General features: G+C 43.8%; 2 protein-coding genes across 7 annotated transcripts in view; one reads left to right on the top strand and one right to left on the bottom strand.

Annotated features, from left to right (window-relative positions):
• RBFOX2 (RNA binding fox-1 homolog 2) overlaps positions 1–27,874 on the bottom strand; it is a 274,381-nt gene that overhangs the window by 221,462 nt on the left and 25,045 nt on the right. The gene's annotated exons all lie outside the window — the stretch shown is intronic.
• On the top strand, positions 12,481–12,759 carry LOC110578097 (60S ribosomal protein L37a-like). The gene has a single exon (XM_021687617.2). It carries the CDS (start codon positions 12,481–12,483, stop codon positions 12,757–12,759), a length of 279 nt encoding a protein of 92 aa, XP_021543292.1.

The following is a 27,874-nucleotide window of genomic DNA, read 5'->3' as shown; positions in this document are numbered from 1 at the left end:
GGCTCATTAAATGCTCAATACGTTTCTTTTTTTTTTTTTTTTTTTTTAAGATTTTATTTATTTTTTGACAGAGAGACAGTGAGAGAGGGAACACAAGCAGGGAGAGAGAGAGAAGCAAGCTTCCCGATGAGCAGGGAGCCTGACATGGGGCTCGATCCCAGGACCCTGGGATCATGACCTGAGCCGAAGGCAGACGCTTAACAACTGAGCCACCCAGGCGCCCCTCAATACATTTCTATCCACAGAGTGAGGGGCGGACCTACATACACCACCCCCCAGGCTGCAGCGGTCACCAGCGCAGGAGCACTGCAAACCGTCTCGAAACAGTTGTACCTAGGGCAATCAGGAACAAATTCTTGACCCTAGGCTGGGTCCTAGGGATTAAGAACCAGCTGAGCAAGTAAAAGGTTCAGGATTAGAACTGCTATGTGTCCATCGCCTTGCCTTCAGCCACACCCTCAGCCACAACCAGAATGGCAGGCATTACTGCAGACCACACGTAAGGAATTAGGCAAGAGGTCGGACCGTGCAATACCTGTCTTTATCGCAGGTCAAGGTGACTGATGTTTCCTTCATAACTAAAATTGGTCACCAACAGGAGTCTAGTTCTTAGAGGGTCTGTTTTGCCATTTCAGATCTGGGAGTGGAGAGAAAAACAATCCTATAAAACTGAGACCACTTTCTTTAATTTCATATCCTAGTTAACCTGAAGGATGAGTGGGCTCCTTTTCCTGCACCACTGCATATGGTGTCCCATTCTGGGTAAGCTCCCAAAAAACATAACCCTCCGGTGAGTTGAACCTCCCCCCTCCCTAAACTGGCAGGACTTCAAAGGCATTCAGAGAGAAGTAAGAGTCTCTGACATGGGACTCCAGAAACAGCAGGGTCACATTTCCTCCTGGAACGTGGAAAGCTGAACTGCAGGAGGTGCATCCCAGGAACCTGGCCCACCACTCCCTGAACTAGCACATTTCAAATTAGGTACACAGAACCTGGCAGCTCGGCTGACTCCCAAACCAGCTCTAAACAAAACTGGACTGGTCAGGATTCTTCGTGGCAAACAGCAGTAGAGGGGGCCAATCAAAACTCGAGGCCCTGCCAAAGAACTGCAGTCTTTTCCTTAAAGGGAAAATACTTCAAGGTACGGGTTCATGTGTGTGTAGCTGTGAGGAGAGAAAAGGAGGTTTTCGATTTTCAGAATTTCTGCTTTCAGTTAACTTAATTTCTGTAAATTCCGTCTCCCATATTTGTCCTCCTCTAGAACACCAGCATCACTGCAGGGTGTAATAAAAAGCAAGTGAGGACTCAGCAGAAAGCCAACCATAATCCAAGCATAGTATCTGACCAAAGGAGGCACAGTGTGCCTCCTCATCTTAGGAGAGAACTGGGCTTCACCCTTCCTTACTGCTACCACTTGAGGGCAGTTTGGAGACTTATCCCAAAGATTCCTCTCACCCCTCCCTACTGCCTCTTTCCCTTTCTCTGACCCCGTCCCCCCCCCCCGCCCACCATTCGGAACTCGGAGTCCACCGCAGTGCAACAGCACACTGTATAGTGATGCACAAGCATCTCAAGAGCAGAGACGTGGCCCGGTACAGGGCAGGGCTGCGCGAACGACTTGCAGCAATTCTGTTCGTAAAGTTCCAATCCATCATAGAATGGTACTTTTATAAAACGCCATAAAATTAATTACTAGAAAAAACTGAAATTTTAAGAAACAAAGACATACAAAATACAAGCCCAAGCTTGTTATCACTGGACTTGACACTCATAAAATTACTCTGTCAAATTGCTATAAAAGTTTCTCAGTGCTCACAATCAGTTTCTGTACCTATCTTGTAGTGAACTGGTAAGAAACCACTGTGGAAGAATGCTGGTCTACACAGGACACCATGATTAGCCCCAACATAGTGAAAAGACACCAAGCTTTGGTGCCACACAGGCCCAGGGATGAATCCCAGTTATGACTTTGGACAGGTTATTTAATTTCTCTGTATCTCAATTTCTACATGTATAAAACAGGAATGTAGTATCACCAAATACTCTGCAAGGTTATGGAAGGATCAGGAAAATGTAATGGCAAGGAGCCTAACACAGTGCCTGAATTAGAGCAGGAATCCAATAAAATAATAACTATTATTATCAGGTTTTTCCAGATATTTCCTTTCACCATTCTCTTTTAATCCAAAGGCAATTCTAATTCCAGTAAATCCTAACCTTGAGAGTTAGTATTTTCATAGCTAATTATAACAGCAAAAGCCAGATCTATGATCTCTTGTTGTCTTTAGTATCCTTTCCCTTTGGGTGTCAGAAAGAACCGAACATTCTTGCTGTGCCAAAAATGCATTCCTATTTGATTTCTAGTGTTTTCTGTTTAACCCAAAATATATTCCAATTGGATTTATAGTCAAACTCTTACCAATCACCAATTCTGCTGTCATTCCAGTTTTGTTATGTTTTACTAAATATTGAGAAAATACAAGAAGAGTATTTACAAATTATGTAGAAGACATGCAGAATAACAAAAACAGGTCACCCTAGCTTAGTCAGAATTCTAGTTTTTCCCCCTGCCTCTTATGTGCTGAGGCCCTTCTTCACAGCTGTTCTCAAAGATCTGAATTTAAGTCCCAGCTCTGCAACTTCACAACCCCCATAATCTTCAGAAAGTCACATCCCCTTGCGAAGCCTCTCTCTTTCTGCCAAATGAACCCCTGGCTAGATCTCATCTACGTTCAACACTTTTAACACAATCCATGTTAAAGCTCCCTGGCCCCTCTCATGCTCCTTACCTTTCTATTGTGAACAGTTCTAGCAGCCATTCTCCCACCCTGGAACTGGCTACATTGGACTCTCCCACCAAAGACTCCAGCCACCACCATCACCCCTCATATTTTTCCATCAGTCCTTCCTTTCTTTTCTCAACAAGTACCCTCAGTCAGTCACTGGGAGGAGGCAATTAAGTCCACCGGATCCTCCAGGATCTCCAACTCCCCTCAAGCCTAGATTGATCCTCTTACCAAGATGACTCTTGGGTATTCACAGCATAAAGGCTATATGGAAAGCCCCAAAGAATCCAGTCCAACCTTTCTACATAAATATAATGTTATATAAAGAAGCTATATTTATAACTTAAAATGACACAATGGGAAAAATATTTGTAAACACATAACTGATTAAGGACGAGAAACAAGAGTATATAAAGAACTCTCAAAACTCATTAAGACGGGGCACCTGGGTGGCTCAGTTGGTTAAGCGACTGCCTTCGGCTCAGGTCATGATCCTGGAGTCCCAGGATCGAGTCCCGCATCGGGCTCCCTGCTCAGCAGGGAGTCTGCTTCTCCCTCTGACCCTCCCCCCTCTCATGCTCTATCTCATTCTCTCTCTCAAATAAATAAATAAAATCTTTAAAAAAAAAGACAACAAACAACCCGACACCTGGGTGGGTCAGTCAGTTAAGCGTCTGCCTTCGGCTCGGGTCATGATCCCAGGTCCTGGGGTCAAGTCCCACATTGGGCTCCCTGCTCTGCAGGGAGCCTGCTTCTCCCTCTCCCTCTGCCCCTCCCCCACTCATTCTCTCTCTCTCTCTCTCTCTCTCTCTCTCTCTCTCTCTCAAATAAATAAAATCTTAAAAAAAAAAGACAACAAACAACCCAATTTTTAAAATGAGCAAAAGGTTTAACAGACCATCAGAGATATGGATGGCAAATATGCAAATGAAAAGATGCTCAACACCATTAATATTTAGGGAAATAATTTTTTTTTTTTATTTGACAGAGAAAGACATAGCGACAGCAGGAACACAAGCAGGGGAGTGGAGAGGGAAAAGCAGGCTTCCCGCGGAGCAGAGAGCCCGATGTGGGACTCGATCCCAGGACCGTGGGATCATGACCTGAGCCAAAGACAGACACTTAACGACTGAGCCACCCAGGCGCCCTAGGGAAATAATATTTAAAGCCGCAAAGAGATACCATTACATACCTATGAGAAGGAGTCAACATTTTTTTTTTTAAGATTTTATTCATTTATTCATGAGAGACAGAGAGAGAGAGAGAGAAGCAGAGGGAGAAGCAGGCTCCCAAGGAGCAGGGAGCCCGATGTGGGACTCGATCCCAGGACCCTGGGACCATGACCTGAGCCGAAGGCAGACGCTTAACCATCTGAGCCACCCAGGCGCCCTCAACATTTTTTTTTAATTGACAATACCAGATAATGGAAAGGATGTGGAGCGACTAGAACTTCTTCATACATTCAATGCTGATGGGAATGCAAAAATGGTAAGCCACTTTGGAAAACAGTTTGGCAGTTTCTTAAACATGCTTAAGATAAGACAGCAACCCTACTTGTAGGTATTTACCCAAAAGAAATGAAGACATATGCCCATACACATGAAGGAAGGAAGGAAGGAAGGAAGGAGAAAGAGAGAAAGAGAGAGAGAGAAAGAAAAGATAAGATGGGGCGCCTGGGTGGCTGGGAAATTGGTTACACCAAACAAATAAATGAAATAAGTAAATATGCTGAGGATAAAAGGAGCTAAGTTTTTCCCTACTTGAGAATGTTTTACAAAACTGGAAAGAGGTTGGCTGGACTTAAGATGGAGTTATCAAATGAATTCTAGTTTTATGATCTAAAACTCGTGGTTTTACAATGTAAAATCTATAACATACACACACACACACACAGATATGCGCTCACACACATACAAACATTATACGTGTTTGCACATTCACCTAGAAATACAGAAATAGTCACAGATGTACATATATATGGCGTGTGTACATATATATATACACGTGTATTTTCTGTCTGCTGAGAGAGCCTAGAGGCAGTGACACCCCAGCAGCAATGTGTACACCTTCGCACCCAGATTTTGGTTTCTAATTACTATCCTCCATTTAAAAGAAGCCGGGCTCCTTGGAAATGGCTGATTCCAGGGCTAGAGCAGGAAAAGAACAAGATAAGCTTGGAAAATCTTGTGCCAGCAAATCAAGAAATGTCCCATAAATGATGGGGTCAAGCCAACAGAAGAAAGGAGCCAGCATAAAGCAGTTCCCACTGGCTAAACTGGGGACAGCTTAAGGATCAGAATGTAAAGTTACAACCTATTACAACCTATTGAATAAAATAGGAATCCATGAATCCCTGCTGACAGAAATAAACAAGCAAATGAGAAAACTCTTTTTTTTTTTTTTTAAAGATTTTATTTATTTATTTGACAGAGAGACACAGCGAGAGAGGGAACACAAGCAGGGGGAGTGGGAGAGGGAGAAGCAGGCTTCCCGCTGAGCAGGGAGCCCGACGCGGGGCTCGATCCCAGGACGCTGGGATCATGACCTGAGCCGAAGGCAGACGCTTAACGACTGAGCCACCCAAGCACCCCGAGAAAACTCTTCTTTACAGTGGAATGCCAGCTAATAAATACAGACAGACTGACAGAAACAGAGAATCACCATCTGGAAACTATCCCAGGAAGGAGTTGTCAGTAGATGCTAAGGCTGTGAGGCAGAGGTCTGGTGAGCAACAGGATAGTGGTACAATCTCAGACTATCTTTGCACAACATAATAATCAATAACAAACAGAAAAATGATGAATTGAATCTGAAGAAATGTGGCAAACACCAACTTAACCAAGTGATCAAGGTTAGCATCCCTGGTAGTGGGACAGGTAGACCTCATTTGCCTCCAGGTGATACACTAAGGGCACAGCATATTCCTGACAAAAATGATACGACAGTTGTCACGAAGAAACAGATGGACCCAGATCTAGAACTTCAAAATGTCAAGGACATGAAAGAAAGGCAAAGAAGACTCAGAACTGTTCCAGACCGAAGGAGTCTGAGGAGACATGCAACTAAATGTAACACCTATCCCTAGAGAGGACCCTGGACCAAAACAGAAAAAAGACATTACCGGGACAGCTGGCAACATGTTCATGGGCTCTGTGGATGGATGGTGACAGTGCACCAATACCACTCTCCTCATCTGGAGAGCAGATCCAGGCTATGTAAGACAGTCCTATTGGGGGAATACACACTGAAGTGTTTCCCAGTGAAAGGATATCAGATCCATGGCTTGCTCTCAAAATTTAGAAAATAACGATAAAGAGTGTGCATGTATACACACACATAAAGAGAGTGGACAGGGGCGCCTGGGTGGCTCAGTTGGTTAAGTGTCTGCCTTTGGCTCGGGTCATGATCTCAGGGTCCTGGAATCGAGCCCCACATCAGGCTCCCTGCTCAGCAGGGAGTCTGCTTCTCCCTCTCCCTCTGCCCCTCTTCCCTGCTCGTGCTCACTCTCTCGCTTGCACTGTCTCTCTCTCTCAATAAATAAAATCTTTTAAAAAAGAGAAAGTGGACAATGGAGCAAACACAATAAAATATTAACTGGGAAATCTGAGTAAAAGGAATATAGGTACTTTGAGAGTTTTTCTTCTATTTTGTGGGGTTTTTTATTTATTTTTATTTTTTTAGTTGTTCTGGCAACTCTTTTCTAATTGTGAAGTTATTTCAAAATAAATATTTGGGGAAAAATAGCCCTCCAGTGCCAGGAAGTGTGCAGGGCACAATATCTTTATCTTCACAAAAAAGCTGATACTGAAGCTCAAAGTTAAAACCTGGTCGAAGGTCCTCCAGCTAACAAGTGCTGGACCCATTCTGACTGAGGTCTGCCAAATTTGAAAGCCTTCCCTCCTCTACTGCACCATACTACCTAGTTCCACAAACAGCTAACCACTGTGTACTGAGCGACATGCCAGCATGTGTGCTGACCACTGAGGACGTGAAATGAATCAGGCCATCCCTGCTCTCAAGGAAGTCAGCCTAATAGAGACAGACTTGTAAAGTGATAAAGGGTTAAAAGTGCCATGGTTGGTCTTTACTTCCGTACATAGGAAATGTTGGCCCTCACTCTATCGTAAGTTCCGAGTGACCCATCAGAGGGTCACACTTTGCGATGTATAGGACAAATAGACCAATGGCCACAATGGAATGTATTTATTAAGTCATGTGAGTGAAAGGTCCCTGTCTAACACAAACACACACACACACACACTCTTTCTCACTCACTCCTCCAAGGTCTAAACAGCCCTAAAGAAAATAAGGGGGGTGGGGGTAATACAAGGATATTGGAGGAGTCTCAAACTACTGTTCCCCTTAGGTTTATATCATCCCCAGAGGTAGTCGATATTTTGCTTAAAGGGGTCCTCTTCTAGAAAGCAGTGGTTGTGATGGGATTAAGACTGTTTGGCCCAATTGTGACACTGGATTCCTGCCAGAAGTCATACGCTTAATTTCTAGTGGCTTTCTCCTCAAAGCAGAAAAATAACTACTATGCATGAAAAACAGCAAAGGTCTGAAGCTCTACCAACGCATCAAGAATCAGGTTTACTTGGCTCCCTGCTTCAATGACTCTAAAAGCCAAATTTACCCCCAGAGGAAGTAGGTTTTACCATCAATTATGTGTAAATTAAGTGGTTTTTTCCTGTTTATAAACCAACTGGGGACAGGCGGGATGCAGTGCCTCTTGGTGTTGTCCTGAGTTTTGCAGGTAGCTTAGGTTCAGACCCTACATCACTTCAGGGAAGGGAAGGAGGTGGCACAGGATACACAGCGGTAACACAATAGCACACGTGACCGCCACTGTCTCCAGAAAATACAGTTTCGCAAGGGAGACAGACAAAGAGTGCTACGGAACATCATAGAAAGAATACCTTCTGGACTGGAGTGAGAACAGGGAAAGGCTTCCTTCAAAATGGAACACCAAATAGCTGAGATCTAAATAACAGTAGAGTATTAACCTAAATTTGCCAGGTTTATGAATTCATGTGTGTTTTACTTGATGGAAAATTTTCTGAGCAGGCAGGTAAAAAGCCATACAAGAAAAGATGTCCAAAGGCAAGAAGGGGGAAAGAAACAGCAAGTGATTCACCTTGCTGGGACATAAATACCAGGAAAGAAGCCTGTGGAAGGCCTTTAGTAGTGGAATAATAAATGTTTAATTGTCACAACAACTCAGCGATAGCTATTATTAGCTCCAGTTTACTGATGAGAAAAGTGGCCTGGACAAGGTCACACAACAAAGAAATGGCAGACTGGGGGCTCCTGGGTGGCTCAGTCGGTTAAGTGTGTGACTCATGATTTCGGCTCAGGGTCATGAGATCAAGCCCCACGTCAGGCTCTGTGCTCAGCGGGGAGTCTGCCTGAGATTCTCTCTCCCTCTCCCCCAACTCATGCTTTAAATAAATAAATAAATAAAATCTTAAAAAAAAAAAAAAGCAGATCAGCAATAAAACCCATCCTCTTTCTGTTTCACTCCCCTCAGTTTTACCCAGAACATGACTAGGATTTGTCGGATTCCCAGACAAATCACCTTTTCCCTGGATAGCCAACCCTTGGTATCTAACACTTTTGAAATCCAAACACTCACCAAAGTTAATTTTAGCTCCATTTAGAAGTCAATCCCTCACTAAAATTTGGTGTACTCATTTTTTTTAATGTTTTCACCAATGTGGATTTCAATTAAGAACAAAAAATTGTTTTCCCCTGATGCTGCAGAGGCCCCAAAAATTTATGGCAGCACTAAGACGACAGCCCACACAGAAGTCCTTGTACGCTCTGTAATGCACAACACATCAGCATCGACTTTAGCTGGCAGCAGGGAGAGACAGAAGTTGGGACCCCACAATTATCCCTGTAAAGAAGCACACGAAAGGGAATGCAGGAATAAGAGCTACAATAATGGTAACACAAATAGCCATCTGTACTTATAGCCAGTCATGCCAAGAGCTTTTAAACACCCACATCCCTAATGCCTCCCTCTCCCCGCCATGCAGGTGGGCCCATTCCTCTCCATTCTTCTCCAACCCACATAATTCCAGAGGAAGAGATAATCCGCTGCCAGGAGTAGGAAGCAAAGAAAGCTGCTGTACTTTTGCACACAAAAGACGACAGAGGAAGGGTCCTAACTCCCTTCCCTGTGTTCTATCCATTAAGCCAGTATTTCCCTATTTCTTCCATTGTCTGAACATACAGAAATGTCGCTTCTGTTACAACCCCCAGGTCCCTGCCACCCACGCTGCCCAGGCTGGATTAGGTGCCCTCTCCCGCCCATCTCATCGCTCACTCACCTTTCCCCCTGCACTCACCACACTGCACCTCTCCTCAGCATCAGTCTCCCCCCTCTATACTGAGAGCTCCCAAGGACAGGGACTGTCTGCCTCCCTCCACATCCTCAACAACCAGCACAGTGCTAGGCATTCAGGCGCTGAGAAGGGTCATGTGGCGCACACAAGAACTGCAGAATAAAACGGGAAGTGGGCAGTGGGAGAGGAAATGGTTGGAGAGTAATCTGAGGCCTGAGGATCCAGGATATCTAAATAGAAATCATGGTACAGCCTCTAGACTGGACCAATATGTTGAGTGCAACATTTACATTAAAAAAAATCCTTTAACAGTCGCTAATAGATTTATAACAAAAGTGAAAGCTGAGAGTATCACGAAAAAATTAAAAACTAACCACAGTTATTATTAGTGTTATGTCCCCCAAAGCAGGACAGCAGTGAGGAGTGCAACAGTCTACAAGGTACCACAGCCCTCCCACCCAGCTCCCGTTCTCACAAATAGCTCTTCACCGGTGGCTCTTTTTTTCTTTTCTTTTTCTGGAAACTTTTTTTGCCTCCCACGTCCCCTTCCCCTTCCCCTCTCCACTCTCCTAACAACCTCCCAGAGAAAACAATGAATATGTGCAATACCCAAGAACGCTCAGAAAGACACGGCCCTGGTTCTCCGAAGTTCATCCTGACAGCTGCGGGCATGAGGAGCACTTTGTTCCCAATTTAGCAGACTTCAGCTGGGTGACAAATGTGGCCAGGAACTCCTCAACAAGGTGCTGGGAACAATGGAGGATCTCAAAACCGTTCTTGGGTGCCACACTTCCCCATCTGCCCGCAGCTCTACAACGGCAAGGCTTCTAGCAGGCTCTTCTCGGACTCTAACCCTACACTTCCTCCCCAAGGACATCCACTCTCCACTCCTCCTTACCAAGGGTACTTGTCAAAACCCCACAGAACCTGACAGAAAGGTAAAACAGGGAAAAGGGTGTGATAAGGTCCTGGGATTCTTTCAATTTAAACCCTTAGATGTACTTTTTCTTGGGTTGCTTTTTTTTTTTCTACTGAAGAAAACTACATAATTACTAAGAGGTGCTGATCTTTACCAAGATTTTACTTGCAATCACTGCAATATGATGTCAAAGCTGAAAGGAACCTCAGAAAAAATTTCATCATATCGCCACATTTCACAGATGGAGAAAGGCCCAGAGAAGTTAAGAACTGCCTAACTAGTTGCACAAAGAAATCCCTGGAATGTCAGATCCTAAATGGCAAGAGTTGTATCTAATCCATCTCCAGAGTCCAACACAGTGTACAGCACTTAATAAATGGTTGGTAAACTGAACTAAATGAACATAACTAATAGTGGAAAATCCAGGACTATGACCCACAATGTTTTACTTCAAGAACAGTGTTTAGGGATGCCTGGATGGCTCAGTCAATTAAGCGTCTACCTTCGGCTCATGGAATCAGGTCATGATTCCAGGGTCCTAGAATCGAGTGCCGCATCAGGCTCCTTGGACGGCGGGGAGCCTGCTTCTCCCTCTGCCTTCTGCTCCCCCTGCTTGTGCCCAATCACTCTTGCTCTCTCTCTGACAAATAAATAAAATCTTAAAAAAAAAAAAAGTGTTTTTTCATCACATGTGACTAAAAAGCTGGGATCTCTGAATGATAATTCATGGGGGGGACAGCATACCCCATGGAATTCAGACTCTCTCCCTCCTCAACAACTAGGTATACTTCCTTTATCTCTGACACCACCTATAATTCCAAGCTCTAAAAATCATACATTTCTGAACTGATTTCCTAAAATACCCCTTCTCTCACACTCAGAAGATCTTTTAATAACTCTCTTCAATTACTTTTTTTCCCAAGTTTTTATTTAAATTCCAGTTAGTTAACATACAGTGTAATATTAGTTTCCATGCACAATGTAGTGATTCAACACTTCCATGCAACACCTGGTGCTCGTCAAGACAAGTGTGCTCCTGAATCCCAATCACCCATTTCACCGATCCCCCTGTCCACCTCCCCTCTGGTAACCATCAGTTTGTTCTCTACAGTTAAGAATCTGTTTCTTGGTTTGCCTTTCCTCCCTCTCCCCGAATGTTCATCTGTTTTGTTTCTTAAATTCCACATATGAATGAAATCGTATGGTATTCATCTTTCTCTGATCTTCAATTACTTTCTTAATGATTGTCCTCTTTGGGTTCCCTCCTTACACTTCAACTTACCGCGAACTACAACTATCTCCCTTCCCTTGTGTTTCCCTAAGTCAATGGTTCTCAACCTTGGCTGCGTACTGGCATCATCTGGGGAAGTTTAAAAAAATATGAATTCCTGGGTCCTACTACCAGAGTTCCTGACTTAACTGGCCTAGGTGGGGAATGGCCAAGGAATGAAATTTTTAAAAACTCCCTAGGGGATTCTAATACACAGCTCACTTATGTTGACAGCCTCTGCCTGGATACCCTCAGAAATCCACCGATTGGTCCATTATATACCCTAAAGATAACCTGTTCTGGATTTGCAAAATACTAGACTGAAGGCACATTAGAATCACACCCTTAATTTACATCTGTCATATAATACTACTTTAGTAAATATGCCAGTGAAGTTCTATAAATCACTAATTATAATGAATGGCCAGTATCCCACTAAAAGACTATGGAGGAGAGGGAAAAAGTTACACTGGAGTTTTTGACTCAAACACATTTAGTTTATGTGTTTTTTTTACCAAGGATCCAGAGTCCTTCAAATCCATATGGTCTTTCTGTTATCAAAAACAGCTTTTTGTGGCCAACCCCAAAGAAGCACAAGAACATACCGTGTATTTTCATGACTCTGTTCATACCAGTATTTCTGTCTGAAACACCCTTCTCCTGTCTGCATGGAAAACTCCTATTCGTCCTTCAAAGCCCAGTTCAATCTATTGCCCCCTTTAGTTATTCATTCATCAAAAACAGAACCTACTCAGTGTCAGGGATTTTTTCCAGGCAATGGAGATGTAACACTGTACAAGACCTAGTCACTGGTCTCAAAGTGCTTACATTCTACTTAGGAAGCCAGACAGTAAACAAGGAGGCAAATTAAAATAATTCCAAATGGTGATTAAGTGATATAAAGAAGATAAAGCAATCTAACAGTACAGAGTAATGGTAGATAGTAACTTTCCCCAAAGGCAGACTCATTTGGTATTTCGAGACTGAATCAAGAACAGGGGGGTTTACCGTATTCCTTTTACATTCCCAGCATTCAGTCTTAGTACCTACACAATGAATATTTTGAATGAATAGAAAACATACTGGTAAGAAAAGAACTTGTTTAAAAAAAAAAAACCTGCAACCTCTCTGGGCTCAGACCTAGTTTGCGGCGACATGGCTAAACGCACAAAGAAGGTCGGAATCGTGGGTGAATACGGGACCTGTTATGGTGCTTCCCTGAGGAAAATGGTGAAGAAGATTGAAATAAGCCAGCATGCCAAGTACACCTGCTCCTTCTGTAGCAAAACCAAGATGAAAAGACGAGGGGTGGGGATCTGGCATTGTGACTCCTGCATGAAAACCGTCGCTGGTGGCGCCTGGACCTACAACACCACTTCTGCCATCACAGTAAAGTCGGCCATCAGAAGACTGAAGGAATTGAAAGACCAGTAGAAGCTCCACCATTTAAAACATTGCTAGCCTACAATAAATGAGTTAATTTATGTAACAAAAAAAAAAAGGCCTGCAGAAATAATCATCATAATCAATTAAGAGTCAAGAAGCATGAATCCTCACCTAAGTTTTTCCCACTACCTATAAGATTTGGGACCAATCTCTTTCTCTCCTCTGTAAAATAAGTAGACTGGTTTAGAGCAGGACTATACTGCTCACCAGAGGTAAATAAAAAATGAAGTGCACAGGCAGAGGCCGTGTGGTATTGGAGCAAACAGGTTCCTATAGGGAAGAGCCACTGTAAGGATTCGAGAAAGTCCACCCCGGAGGAATGCAGGCCCCCTGTTGCCCTGAAAAGCCAAGAATCTGGATTTCATGTGTGTTCTCCCAGTGTTTAAATATTAAATCCACATGCCTTCAAAATACTGTGTACGCCAAACAAAACCCCATGTGTAAGGGCCAGACCACAGGCCTCCAGTTTGTAGCCTCTAGACTAGACCATTCTAAGCCCTTCTAGTCCTGACAGGGTTCTTCAAGGAGATACCTTCTTAAAAACACTGAAGAGACAATAGGATTAGAGAACAAAAAGTGAAAAGCACAGTCTCTGTCCCCAATGTTCCAATCAGATCACAGAAGACTCTTCATAATTCCTCAGGCAGTAACTTCTTGTTGCCCAGAAAGAATATTATGTGTCCTGGACAATAAAAAATCAATCCCAACCTCTCCTTCAGATTATACAAGCAGTAAGTCCATTATATTTTTAGTGATCTGGAGTGAACGTCTGTGCTTTTGCCCACGTGTGCTTAATAAATATTCCTCTTCTAGGCAATCAGGAAGGCTTCAACAGAGGCACAACTCATGTGCACGCACACACACACACACACACCCCCCACAAAGCAAGGAAATCAATTATGCTGAAGACTGGCAAGATGCCCCAAAGACACAGCAGGAATTTGATATGAACAGCAGGATGAGGAAGAGAATGAATAATTCAGACTCCCTGATTCACTTAACAAAGTTCTGTCAAGCACAAGCTGAGACCCATGGCTTGTGGGCTGAGCTCCCTCATCTAAAAGGCTACGCTCCCTCACTGAATGGAAAGCTGACATTGCCTGTCCTGAAGGTGGGAGAGAGAAGAAATGACAAACTTGCACCAAGAATAAGTCAAGTTCTTTTCCTGAGAGCCAATTCATCATAAAGGACCAAATCTGACAACAGATGATGTTTTCTTACCGTCATTAGCAGAGAAAAAGAACATGCATATTTTATTTATGTCCACCCTTTAAGAAGGCCTCCATTAGACTACAAAGCCAAAGTAAACAAGATAATGGGAAAGGTGAAAGAACAGTATCAGCCAGAATAGCTAAAACTATACAGACATCTTCCCAACCCCTACTGTCGTCCTTCCAAGGTTGAAGCAAGTTACCAACACTATCTTTAAACTAGCAATGATGACTGATTTATCAACTATTCATAAAATGCTTAACCTAAATTTTACATTTTTTTTTTTATTTTTACACAGGCAATTCTGAAAACAGATTCAGATCTATCCTGAGAATTAATCAGTCCTTATAAACTCAGTCTGTTGGAAACTAGGGTTTTGTGTGTGTGTGTGTGTGTGTGTGTATGTGTGTATACATATATATATGTATATATACAGTAAAAAACAAAAAAACAAAAAACAGAGCTGCTACATGAACGGCCTAGGGAAGAAAAAGAAATGTGAACCGACTAACCTGTTTTCTTGTGTCTCTATGATAGGGTTGGTGTTTTATCTTCCATTTTTGGTTTTCAATGACAAGAGTGAAATATTTGTTATCATTCAACATTTAAATCACTCAAATCTATGGTACTCACTGATGCAAGTAATTCCTTCAGTTTCACATCTGTGACATGTTACTTGTAAACCACATACCAAGAATGCATTAACTCCTGAGGGTCCTAATACTAAAACTGTGTTGATACAAAAATCAACACAATTGAACATTAAGGCTGTGAAGACAGAGTCTCTATGCAATAAATAGATCCCAAGGGGCATCTGGGTGGCTCAGCGAGTTAAGCATCTGCCTTCGGCTCAAGTCGTGATCTCGGGGTCCTGGGATCGAGCCCAGCATCAGGCTTCCTGCTCAGCGAAGAGTCTGCTTCTCCCTCTCCTTCTGCTCCTCCACCCCCTCCCCGCTCCCTGCTCATTCACACACACTTGCTCTCTCTCTTTAATAAATAAATAAAATCTTTTTAAAAAGTAAAAATAGGGGCGCCTGGGTGACTCAGTTGGTTAAGTGTCTGCTTTCAGCTCAGGTCATGATCCCGGGGTCCTGGAATCGAGCCCGACATTGGGCTCCCCGCTCAGCAGAGTCTGCTTCTCCCTCTACTGCTCCCCCTGCTTGGACACACACACACTCTCTCTCTCTCTCAGTCAAATAAATAAATAAATAAAATCTAAAAAAAATAAACAGATCCCAAATATTATATTAGTTGAGTAGCAGAAACAGACTTTATCAATAATTACTATCACAAAAAGTGCAGTCAAGAGTAAGCTCACACTTTAAAAGATTTTATTCCTTCATTTTGAGAGAGAGAGAGAGAGCATGCACACAGGGGGAGGGGCAGAGGGAGAGAGCATCCCAAGCAGACTCCATGCTGAGTGCAGAGCCCAACACGGGGGCCCGATTCCACAACAAGATCATGACTGGAGAGGAAACCAAGAGTTGGACACTCAACTGATTGAGCCACCAAGGTGCCCCAAGAGTAAGCTCACACTTCTTTTTTTTTTTTTTTTTAAGATTTTATTTATTTATTTGACAGAGACAGAGACAGCGAGAGCAGGAACACAAGCAGGGGGAGTGGGAGAGGGAGAAGCAGGCTTCCCGCTGAGCAGGGAGCCCGATGTGGGACTCGATCCCAGGACTCGGGGATCATGACCTGAGCCGAAGGCAACCGCTTAACGACTGAGCCACCCAGGCGCCCCTAAGCTCACACTTCTAAAAATCATTTTAAAAATTAGGCTGACTCCTCAAAGTTATCAAAAGCAACAAACAACTTCTCCAAAATTCCAATGGCTGAACAGGAGGTGTTTCAGCCCTAAAAGCAAAGAAGAAATAGCATTTTAAAAAGTAATTGAGGGGCGCCTGGTGGCTCAGTCTGTTAAGATCTGCCTTAGGCTAACATCATAATCCCAGCCCCCGCCAATCGGGCTCCCTGCTCAGTGGGGAGCCTGCTTCTCCCTCTCCCTCTGCCACTCCCCCGCTTGTGCTCTCTGTCAAATAAATAAATAAAATCTTTTAAAATAAATAAACAAATAACAGCCTGCTCCTTCTGGTGACCATAACCAAATTTTCCTACCTGCTTCAGGTCAGCCCCTAAGTAATTAATCTATCACCCCATCATGAAGAGCCATGTGATCTAAAAGCAGTGGTTCCACCCAGAGACCCCCATGGACGAGACAGTGATTGTACCAGATGGAGACTGTTTGCCCACATTCTATGTTACAGATCATAATTCAAGAGTTCACAGGTCAAGCTTCTAAGGGTCACAGACAGAAAAGGGCCTCTAATTTCCAAACGCTTAATGACAGGCACTTCTAGAAATTAGATAATATAAAGTCTTACCTCCTGTTTCTTTTGTCAAAGAGCGAATAAGACTGCTGTTGATCAACTTTCAACAAGGTAGAAATGGAGGACAATCCTCCCAGAATAAGAATAAAATTTATTTGTTGAGTTTGGAGCAATGAGGGATTATTTTTCTTTTTCAAATCTCCCCAAATGATGTTAATGGGCAGCCAAAACTGAGAAACATGGGTCTACCTAGGTTCTGAAACAAGCTAGCTAGGGCGGCTTAACTAGTGAGATAAGGGTAATATATTCAAAGGAGGTTTTGGCCTTTGCATTATGACTTTGAAATGATTATCTCTAGCAAAAGAACCAAACGCCACTCAGTGATGATTCACCCTGAAAATCTGGGACATGTATCCTACACAGATAAGGTTCTTTCAGTTCTAAAATCCTATAATCTCTCCAACCATTAACCATCTAATAAGTATTGGGCCTACTATATACCAGGTACTGTGCTAGAGGATAGGAATTTAAAAAGAAAAAGATCAAAGCTTAGTCCCTACCCTCAAGGAACTTACAGTTTAGTAGGAATTCAAAGTAAAGAGGCACTTGCATAGAGTGAGGTAAATGCTAGAAAGGGAAAAGTGCAAGGAGCTATGCTAGCAGTCAGGTGAGTTCTTAACCCCACCTGAGATATTCAGCAAAAGGTTTCCAAAGAAAACTGACCTGTAAACCAAGATCTCAAAGATGAAGGTTAGTGTGTAAAAGGTGGAAAGAGAAGTATTACAGAAGTAACTACCAGTAGAGGTGCATGCTCTGTGCATGAGTGGGTCAAGTGTTTGGGAGATGAGGTAGGAGCTGGGTCACCAGAGCTGCCTGATGGGACTAAAGGGCACTGATATGATCAGAGCTGTTTCAGATGGATCACTTCTAAGAAAGGTCACTGAGATGCAGTGGCACAGGATGGGAAGGACAAAACTGAAGGCAGAAAGACCCCTGGGTAAGCGGGGGCACTGGTCACTGAGCTACACAAGAGCAGAGTTTTGCCAAAAGGGCAGATGAGGAGAGGTCAACTGTAGACATGCTGGCTTTGCAGTAACTACAGGGCACCCAAGTGCAGATGCACACGAAGCAGCTGGAAACAGACATCTGAAGTGCAGGGAGGAGATCCAGGCTACAGATAACAATCTGAAAGTTCTCAGCATATAGATGATAAATAAAGCCTTCGCTGCAGATGAGCCTGCCTCTGAAGAACACGGATAACAGAGGAAACGGCTTAGAGCGGAATCCTGAATAACAGCAACTTCTAAGTGGGGGCTGAGGAAGGAACTAGGAAAAGGTCCTGGGGGGGGGGGGGAATGTTAAAAGGATAGTGCCAGAGAGGCATTTCAAGGACAGGGAAAACAGAAAGGATAGTCACTGGACTTAGCCAAAGGGGTTATTGGTACCCTTGGGGGAATGGAGTTCAAATGTTGTAGCTGAGGAAGAAACTAGACTGCAATGGGTTCAAAGTGTATAGACAATTATTTCAAGAAGTTGGTTTGTAGTTTATAGAAGGGAGAAGAGTAAAAAGCAGCTAGAGGGTAGAGGAGACTAAAGGACTGAATATGCTAGACTTTAAGTTTAATGAGATAGGCATGTATAATGTTGATAAGAAAAAATACACAAAGGTAGATTTAGGGGCACCCAGCTGGCTCAGTTGGTAAAGCATGTGACTCTTGATCTCGGGGTTGTGAGTTCCTGCCCCACAACAGGTGTAGAGATTACTCAAAAATAAAATCTTCAAAAAAAAAAAAAAGAATTAAAAATCTAGGAAAGAGATCCAAGCAGGATTCACCATAGAATGGAAGAACAATACATTTTTCACTGTCACAGACACAGTTTATGGGGTTGATAGCAGGAAGTTAAGACTTCCAATTTGACAGCTTCTATTCCATCTATGAATTAAGAGGCCAAAATTCTTACTTAAGTGAAGGGAAAGTGAAAGTAGGGCAATGACAAACATCTGAAACAGCTTTGGTGGCAAATCCCCAAGAGGGGTCACTCAAAAACAGAGAGACTGCCAGGCCGGAGTCAAGGGTCCAGGAAACGTTGGAAACCATGAAGGCAGACAGCTGTATCCATCTAGGCCTGTGGTTTTGCTAGGTAAGTAAAACAAAATGAAAATAAAGAGAGAATACTGGCCAAAGAGCAGTTAAGCAAAAGAACTGTGAAATCTAAACAAGGGAGGGAGGGAGCAAGACAGGAGGTTCACAGGAAGGGAGAGAGTGCAGAGTGGGCTGGTACAGTGGACTTCTCCATGACACACTGAAGAAAAGATGCAGGGGGAGTCACTGAACAAGAGCACTGGAAGAGCGTTAAAGAGAAGATGCAATGCCCTGTCTTTAAATTTCCAGAAATGAAGCAGTTCCAGATGGACAAGACGGGAGGGTGTATCCTTCGAACAGGCCATGCAAGTACCTTGCAATTCCAGTCAGGGAAGCTCACGTGCGAAGAACAAAGAATGGAGAGGTCAGGGCCTACTGAGGTGCTGGATCAATCATCCGCACAGCCGCTGGGGTCTCCTCCCATCTCTAATGATAATAAAGGTAGAAAGAAAGCCCACGAACCAGTGCCAATGTTAGGTGGTTTGGGGTTGGGTTTTTTTTTTTGTTTTTATTGTTTTTTAACAAGGGAGAGAAGCAACGTAATCAATAAATGACAACACTAAGGGAAGAGGTTAGATGAGCCAGATTGCAAGAGCTTTTAAGGAGCAGGGAATTTCGCCCAAGGGTAAAAGATTAGATAGGAATACTGGAGAGGAGAGGGAGGACAGGATACCAACCTCCCTAAAGTAGCAGAACAAAAACCACCCGGTAGGAGGGGGATGTGATATCCTCAGAAAGAAACCGAATTTAGTTAAGAGGAAGGGGTAGAAATAACTCAGTGAAAAGGCTGAGGATGAGGAAGACTGTTTACTACGCAACAGGAAAAATGGGACAGTCTGTGAGGGGAGGGGCCACTGGAAGGTCAGGTCAGGAGGGAGAACACACAGTCGGGCCTGAGATCACAGGAGTATACAGATGGCCATCCTGGATGCTGACCAAGCAGTGCAGAGTTGAAAGAAATGATTGGTTTGGCTGCTGCGAGGTCTCTTTAAAAAGAAAAAAAGAAAAGAAAAGAAAAAAGAAAAGGAGAGAGTCCCAACAGTTTCTTAATGGAAAACTGGCAGGGTGAAGAAGGACTTGGGCCTTTTTTTTTTTTTAAATACACAAGATCTTTTTTATTAATTAATAAAACAAAAAAGATGAAAAACAGAAGCAACAAAATGAAGACCATACTGCTCATGATACATCAGCCACATGGTCAGAAAACCAATTTCTGAAGAGCGACAACTGCTGGTGTCATGGAGTTTTATTGCATTCAACAGGGGAAAGGTAGATGGCTGGAATGAAAAAGATCAGCGGGCCCCTGATGGTAAGATATTATAGGGGCTCTAATCTTTAACTGTGGATTCCTCTTGTTACTTCCTTTGGAGAAGATGGAGGGGAGAGAGGAATTCTCCTTTATGACTGTATGACTTCTTGTGAGACAAATCAGTCCAGCTATATACAGTGCAAAGAATCCTTGCATCCCCACAGGCCAGTTGCTAGTGCCCATCTTTATGTTAAAAAAAAGTGTGGAAGCCATAAAGGGGATCGAGTGGAGAGTAGCAAGAATGGTTGCCTTAGCCCCAAAGGCATCAGGGGATGGGGAGGACACTATCTGGGTCATCAGAGTCCTCTACGTTCTGAGACTATCACATGTCATTTCAACTCTTTGGAGGGGGCTGGGTGATTTGAGTCCTGGCTCTGACTCCTCTCTGGGGGTGGAGAGTGAAGATGACAAAGAAGTCCATCTGTCCCTTGGGAGACACAGTAGCAGTATGAGACAGAAAAGAACAGAATAACAAATCCAACTGGAGAAAGGATTTGAGAAGGGACTGAGAAGGAAGTATGCTAGGTGCACACCTCCAAAGAGTAGAGCAGGTTCCCACACTTGAGTCCTTCATCCTCTTGAAGTGACCAGGATTGACCCAGGCAGAGATATTCCCTTCTGGTGGGAATAAAACCTCAGGGATGGCTAGAGATGAAGAGAGGAAATTTAGCACTGGGAATGAACCTTTTACCCTGGCCCATCATTCCAGCCTTCAAAACTGCCCACACCCCCCACTGAAGGGTTCCAGCCCCAGGAGGGGTGTGAGGTCCTGGTGAAGAGCAGTAGCAGTCCAATGTCTTCACCCAGGCTTGAACACTTTGGCCATCTCTGGGCTCTTGTACCCAGAAGTACAGTGGTGGGGGTTGGAAGTAGGATGAGGGAAGAGACTGGAGAGGAGTCAATTCTTGACAGACACCTTTCCCAATTCCCTGCATAATTTCAAGTGTCCTCGTGGGTCCCACCTCTGTGAGGTGCCAGCCGGCTCGCCACTCCCCACCCCATTAGTGTGAAAGATGGGCCATATCCCATCACATGTGTGCATGCCAGCACCCACAACTGTAGTATCTTGAAAGTCCTCCATCCCAGGGCCTACTGGGAAGGAAACATGCCACAGTGAGTTCTATAAAGTTATCAGCAAATTCAGACACTCTTAGTTCATCCCACACAGCAAAGTGCATCCAGAGTAGTTGCTTGAGCCAGGTCCATCTGTCCAGTCAGGTCCTGAAGTTGGCAAGTAACCCCCTTCCCCCATCTCCTCCTATGATCTAGAAACAACAGGACATTTACAAAGATCAAGGCACTTGGGAGTGAGTCAACAGTAACACTCTAATGAAGCAAGCAGAATGGATGGAGGGGAGGGAGAAAAGGAAGAAAACTGGACAGGGGGAGATAGGATAGTGTATTTCTGAGGGTCAGGAAGAGCCTACTCAACAAGATGGAGTTATCTGGATACAAGGACCCTGCAGCTGGAATTTAACAAAGGAGGAAAAGAAGAAGTAGTGATCAGCATATCCACAGTCCCCAGAGGAGGACGCCATAATCTCCCTCTCCCGTGCACCCGACGGAGTGGAAGCCGGAGCCCGCGGCGAAGCAGGCTTCCGACTCCGGAAGCAGTGCTCACCTCGGACTTGGGCCTTTTGATAGGAGTCAGCATCAGCCGGGTTTAAGAGAGCTTTCCGGAGGGGTCAGGGTCTTAACTGCAGGCCAGAACAAGACTACTGGAATCCCACATGCTCTACCATACATAAAACAATGGCAGCCTCTGGTCTCTGGAGAGAGGGGGCGTCCTCAGGCTCTGCAAGGAAAAAGCCATGGCCTAGAATACCTATATTGCCACAGCAGACAAGAACACTGAGCAGAGTCAGTTATGATCTGGACCCATTCAAGCTGACCAGAACACGCACCAGAGTCAGGCTTCTGGTACGGTATCAGGGACTGAGCAACCAATACATAACATCAAATAAAAAATGAGAGGCTTAAGATTCAGGAATTTTGATGTCTCTAATAAAAAGCATTACTAAGCTAAACAATTACACTGCTGCAAGTCTAACATATGTAACTGCTCCGGTGCTAAGTGCCTTACTTGCAATATCTCATTAGTTTTCACAACTCTATGAGGCAAAAACTATTATTAACATTTTACAGATGAAGGAACTTAGCCTCAGAGAAATTAAGAAACTTGTCCAAGGTTATAAATGTATTAAAGCAGCAGAGCCAGTAGGACTCTAAGCCCCAAACTCTTCATCACGGTGCTCTATACCTCTCCCGGCACCATGGGCTCTGCCAACCTCTCTAAGCACACATCCTCTTGAATATACAACTCAGAATAGCTGTTATTAGGGAAAACACAAAAGAAATAAAAGGCATGATCCTCAAGAAAACCAAGTCTGCTTAGAGAGACGAGATACACACACACACACACACACACACTCTCTAAAGCTCTATTCTCACGGAGACCAGACAAAAACTGACCCTCACTTATTATGTCCGCTAGGTCCCGTGTCCTGTAGGTCTTGCCTCCCGTGTCAATCTCAACTTCAGAAGTTTGAGACTAAGCCAAAACGAAACAGCTAGAGGGAGGGGAGGCATACATGAGCCCACCTTTAGGCACTCAGCAGCGGTTTATTTGCACGCTCCTATCTAACAGGACCTTAGTTCCCACGCTACAGCTTAAGCTCCCTGAGCGCACCATTTATGTCTCTACCCCACCTTCACTCAGCCTCACATACAAGTGGAATTCACCTCCATTTCCCTTGTATTAGAAAATACAGTGATACTCTGGCTTTCCTTTCAAACCTCTCTGAGGTAGAATGAGATACAAAATAGTTCTTAAGTGCTCTGAATCTTAATTAAGAGAAATATGATATACAAGTAATAGTAACACATTTACCATGGACTATCTAAACAGCCTTATTCCACTACTAAAAATCAACTGAGGCACAGACATGCCACACATAAACATAGGCATATACAAGTGTTTAAAGCTTAAGCAAAGCTGAATTCAACCTTGCCTCCCCCCCTTCCACCCCCCCTCCATGAACCAAAATAAAAGACAATTTTGATTATAAGTCAGAGCTGGCATCCTCAAAATGAATAAACCTGTTCCAGGTAACACCGCTGAAGTAGCAGGTGCAGGTAAAATGGACTTCAGCCACTGAACTCTAACCATTTCTAGAGGCAGTCAGTGAAATACAGGTACACTAACGGGAAAACAGGAAAAATAGGGAGGCATAGCAATTTCCAAATACGTCCACAAATTTCTTTATACTATTCCCTTCAAGAAGTGGAGCCTAAAAAAAAAAAAAAATAAGTGGAGCCTAATTCTCCTCCCCTTAAGAAGAATTAGACTCAGACACTTGCTCCTAACAAATAAAATAAAGCAGAAATGACAGTGTATATCTAGGGACTCGATCGTTCAAGCACTTGCAACTTCCCCTTCACCTGCTCTCTTCCTTACTCGATCTCTCACTTGATCACTCACTCTAAGGGAAGTCAACATAAGGTAAGGAAGACACTCAAGGAGCCTAAGGAGAAGTCCTTAGGTCTCCTACCAACAGCCAGCAAGGAACCGACAACATGCCAATAGCCGTGAAATGAACCATCTTGGAATCCTCCAGTCCCAGTTCAGCGCAACAGTTTCATTGGAACTTCATGAGGGATTCTGAGCCAGAACCACAGGGCTAAGCTGCTATCGGATTTATGACCCACAGAAGCCGTGAGATAATAAATGTCTGCTGTTTTAAGTCCGTAAGTGTAGGGGTCATTTGTCACATGGCAAAAGAGAACTACTATTGACAGCATGTTGATGTACACTGGGTCCTGAGTCCCAAACTATCACTTGGGTTCTGGAAACAGACACTCCCAGAGAGGAGCACACCGGGAGTTCAGTAACCTCCTCTTCTGTTTGTAGCAGTGATGGCTAACAGAACTATAATGACAGCAAGAAATACGGGCCATTTATGTAATTTAAAATTTCCCAGTAACAACATTAAAAAAAAAAACAGGTAAGATAAATTTTAATGTACTTTATGGAATCTAACATATCCAAAATATTAGCATTTCCACATGTCAATATTTCAACATTCGCCAATATTTTTAAAATTTTCAATGGAATTTTTTTTTCACCAAGTCTTTAAAATCCAGTGTGTATTCTACACTCACAGTGCATCTCAATTTGGACTAGCCATATTTGAAGCCCACGATAGTCATGGGCGGCTAATGGCTACCATATTAAAGCAGGTCTAGAGAATTTTTTTCTGCAGCTTGTTACCCTTTTAGAAATAAGTCTAGAGCTCAAAGAGGTAAAAGCAAAAATTGCTTTTAAATACCTAAGGAATTTTTTAAAATTTTCCATACTGAGTTACATCATTTGTATAGGTTCCCGAGCTGGGAAGGAGTGGCCTTCGTGGAAGGAAAGAGGGAGGCCAAGGGCAGTGCTTGCTGTTAGGAACAGGAGGGACCACTTTGAAAACATCAACATCAATAATCAGAGGGAGTACAGAGAACATCACCTACGCTTTTAACTGACACTTCCTTCAGTGTCCGCTCATCTACCCATTTCACACACAGCCCTACAGCCATCTGAAAAGGAAAGCCACAGTTTGTTCTGAAGCAGGTCTGGAAGGAAAGGGGTTAAAAAAAAAAAAAAAAAAAAGGCAAAGTAAAGGAACATTTGGCTTTCTCAAAAACACTTCTCCAGCTAACACATTTGCCTCCCCTCCCCCGGCGATGCTATCTGCTAAGATCACTGCTGTGAAGGGGGACAAATCAAAACCAGAGCCCTCAGCAGACCGTAATCTCCACAAGAAAATCTACTCCAGCGCAACCAGAGCCGCCCTTTTCTCCTCCCGCTCCTACTTCTTGAGAAGCTAGATTCAGACCGCTATGGAAAAAAGCCAGTTGTGTGAGTCACTGCAGCCATCCCAAGGGGCCTGGGCAAAATCCAGAGGACAGCTGAAAACAGCTGTTGTGAGGTCAACTGCAACTGGGGGGGGAAGGAGGAAAAAGAGGATGAATTCATAGCTTATTACACATGATCCCATTCTGGCCTCAGAAAAGCTGGTTTTTATTTTCTCAAACAAAAAGTTGCTTCTCCCTTCTTACTTAAAATTCTTCTCCTAATGAAGGAAGCAACAACGGATTTACCAGTTATCACCCCCTCAGACGATCACCCAGTGTCTCCCACAGTGGGGGGTAAACAGGAACCCACCAGGTAAGGTAAAAACTATTAAGGAGCCGCGGTAAAGGCAGACACCTTTAACTTGAATAAAACTCTTAAAAAAAAAAAATCACCAGGAAATATGAGCCTGCCAAAATTTAGCAGAGAAAGAGCCTCAGGGAAAGAGAAGTTCCACTCTCATTCCTTGCACGCTAATGATGTTACAAGCACTGTTGATGAAGGAAAAAGGAAGACATGCCGGAGAGTGTTTGCACGACTAGGAGGCAACTAGCCTCTAGACTTCTAACCCACTTTCCTACTCGCCAAAAGAATGTCAATCTTCACACATCAGCCCTTGAGGTCCTGAAGAAAAGGTGGCTGACATCTGGTCCAGATACTGTATTAAACAATGTAACAACAGGTACCTTTCCTACACAAGAACGCCCCCGGAGTCTGATAAGTAAGGGAAGAATGGGGATTTCCTCGCATCTGACACAAACTTTAGTATTACTGGGCTCCGGTAATACAAGACATAGGGAACTGGTAAGCATGCTTCCTCTCCACCTGGTCTCAGTGCCCAGACAGGCACCCTTCAAAACCCCTGTGCCTATAGTTCCAGTGATTTCTACCCACACACACTCCACGGTGCTCAGTTGTGGATTCTACAGTCACAGTCATTTTAGACATTCACATGGTAGAAGCAGTCCCTATTCCTCAAATTCACCAGGCAAACTACCTATGAGAATAGCAGAATTGCTGCCTTCAGAAGAGGTCTAGGGAGATTTTTAAAAGCCAGTGAAAAATCCCTTCAATTCTCCCAGTTGCCCACCTGCCATCAAGTGACACTGTTCCTCAAGTAAGATACAAAGATTCAAAATCTCTTTATTACCCTCCCTTCTCCAAAGTGCTGTTTTTTACTACAGAACTTTAGTTATTTCTTCCACAAATGTTTAACTATTTACTATATTACATCATATATAGGACCTCTTGCAATGAACTTCCAAAGCCAGCCACTGGAGATCCTGCCAAGAGCAGAAGGAACTGAGATGGGGAGGGAGTGTAGAGGAAAGTCTGAGTCAGCTTCCAGGGGCAGAGGAAAGTTTCCCTTGGCCTCCCAGGTATAAGATTACAATAATGAATGACAACCTGTAAAAGTCTTAAAAACTTTTTCAGTTGCCAGAGCTTACATTCTGGATCCCTTTTATTTTTTCTCCTTTATGTCTCACCTTTCCAAGCATCCAGCAAACTTAGAAAAACAATTGTGGTACAATTCTATCCTAAATACAGTCTTTCTCACCAACAAATCAGCAAGGTTTAGGACCCTTCACCATATTTACATCATCAACTTAAACTGTTATTTAACTTTCCTGAGTTTATACACCATCTACCCAACTAAATCAAAAGCCTTTACAGAACATCCCCTGGATCTCACTCTTCCTATCCACACTACCTCACACTGAGCAGAATCTCAAACAACACCTCTTGGTTAGCTTTTATTTTATATCAAAGAATGCAGGGATGAGACGGAGAGACTGGATCTAAAACGTGCAAAATGAGGAAGCAATGAGGGACGCCTGGGTGGCTCAGTCGGTTAAGCGTCTGCCTTTGGCTCAGGTCATGATCCCAGGGTCCTGGGACTGAGTCCCGCCACTGGGCTCCTTGCTCAGCGGGGAGCCTGCTTTTCCCTCTCCCTGCTGCTCCCCCTGCTTGTGCATGTCCTCTCTCTGACAAATAAAATCTTTAAAAAAAAAAAATGAGGAAGCAAGGAAGGTGGGTCTTTCCAAAAGAAGCCACCCTCCAGAAGTGGAGAAAAAAGTTTTTTTATCAAGTCTTAGGACAAGATGACATCTGAGGCCCCTGCATCTCCTCACAACAGCCAATCTCTGAGTAACACAGCTCAGCAGCCAAAGCCGCTTACACTTTCATCCCCTTCTCCTCCAGAAAGTACTTCTGATAACCGCAATAACTTCCTTTCCAATGAGCCCACGGTGGCAGCCACTGCTGTAATAACCAGCAAGGATTTTAGTAAGTCTAGTCATCTGTTTTGAAGGGCAACCTGAGGAAGCCAACAGACAAGCATGTCCCATGCCCACCTGGGGGGCGGGGGGGGGGGGGGCCGTGAGGTTGAAAAGGTAACAAGGAGGTTGTGAGAGGAAATTACCACCAGCTGTAAGGTCAGAGTGTATTCACCTTAATATGTTCATGGTAGTAACCATATGATTTTCTTCAGGGCTTTTTCTTCCCAACTGAGGCAACAAGAAAAAAGAATCATAATTAGGGTCCAAGGGCAAAGTACAAATTGATTTTTAAAAAATAAGTAATGGAGGAACACCTGAGTGGCTCAGTCGGTAGAGCGGCTAACTCTTGATTTCTGCTCAGGTCACGATCTCAGGGCCACGAGACTGATTGAGCCCTGCGTCGGGCTCTGCACTGGGCGTGGAACCTGCTTGAGATTCTCTCTTTCCCTCTCCCTCTGCCCCTCCCCCTCTAAAAAAATAATAAGTAATAATTGAACCTTAGACTTCAGAGGGTCTGGTCACATGAGAATTTTAGTTAACTACACATTGCTGGGCATGTACTATCATCCATGCCTAGGAGACAGGGAAACTACGAGGGAAGCAGTGGAGTAGCTCAGCCCAAGTCTTCATGGAAGACAGGTGTCTACAGGCAGAAGCTAGGCTCCTTAAAGGCATTAATTTGTGGGGAGAACTTGTCTTAGACATAAAATACAAAACACATAGGAACGCATTATTAACTTTATAAGATTTAATATCTACAGGTCATGATCCTGGAGTCCCGGGATCGAGTCCCGCATGGGGCTCCCTGCTCGGCGGGGAGCCTGCTTCTCCCTCGGACCCTCCCCCCTCTCATGTGCTCTCTGTCTCTCTCATTCTCTCTGTCTCAAATAAATAAATAAAATCTTAAAAAAAAAAAAAAAAAAAAAAAAAAG

This window comes from Neomonachus schauinslandi, chromosome 5 (assembly GCF_002201575.2).
Source record: "Neomonachus schauinslandi chromosome 5, ASM220157v2, whole genome shotgun sequence".
NCBI classification, from domain to species: Eukaryota; Metazoa; Chordata; class Mammalia; order Carnivora; family Phocidae; genus Neomonachus; species Neomonachus schauinslandi.
This window is presented reverse-complemented; position numbering and strand designations above follow the sequence as displayed.

Bases quoted from the DNA above. Each gene is read 5' to 3' on its own strand.
- LOC110578097 (XM_021687617.2), top strand. From the start codon at position 12,481: ATGGCTAAACGCACAAAGAAGGTCGGAATCGTGGGTGAATACGGGACC.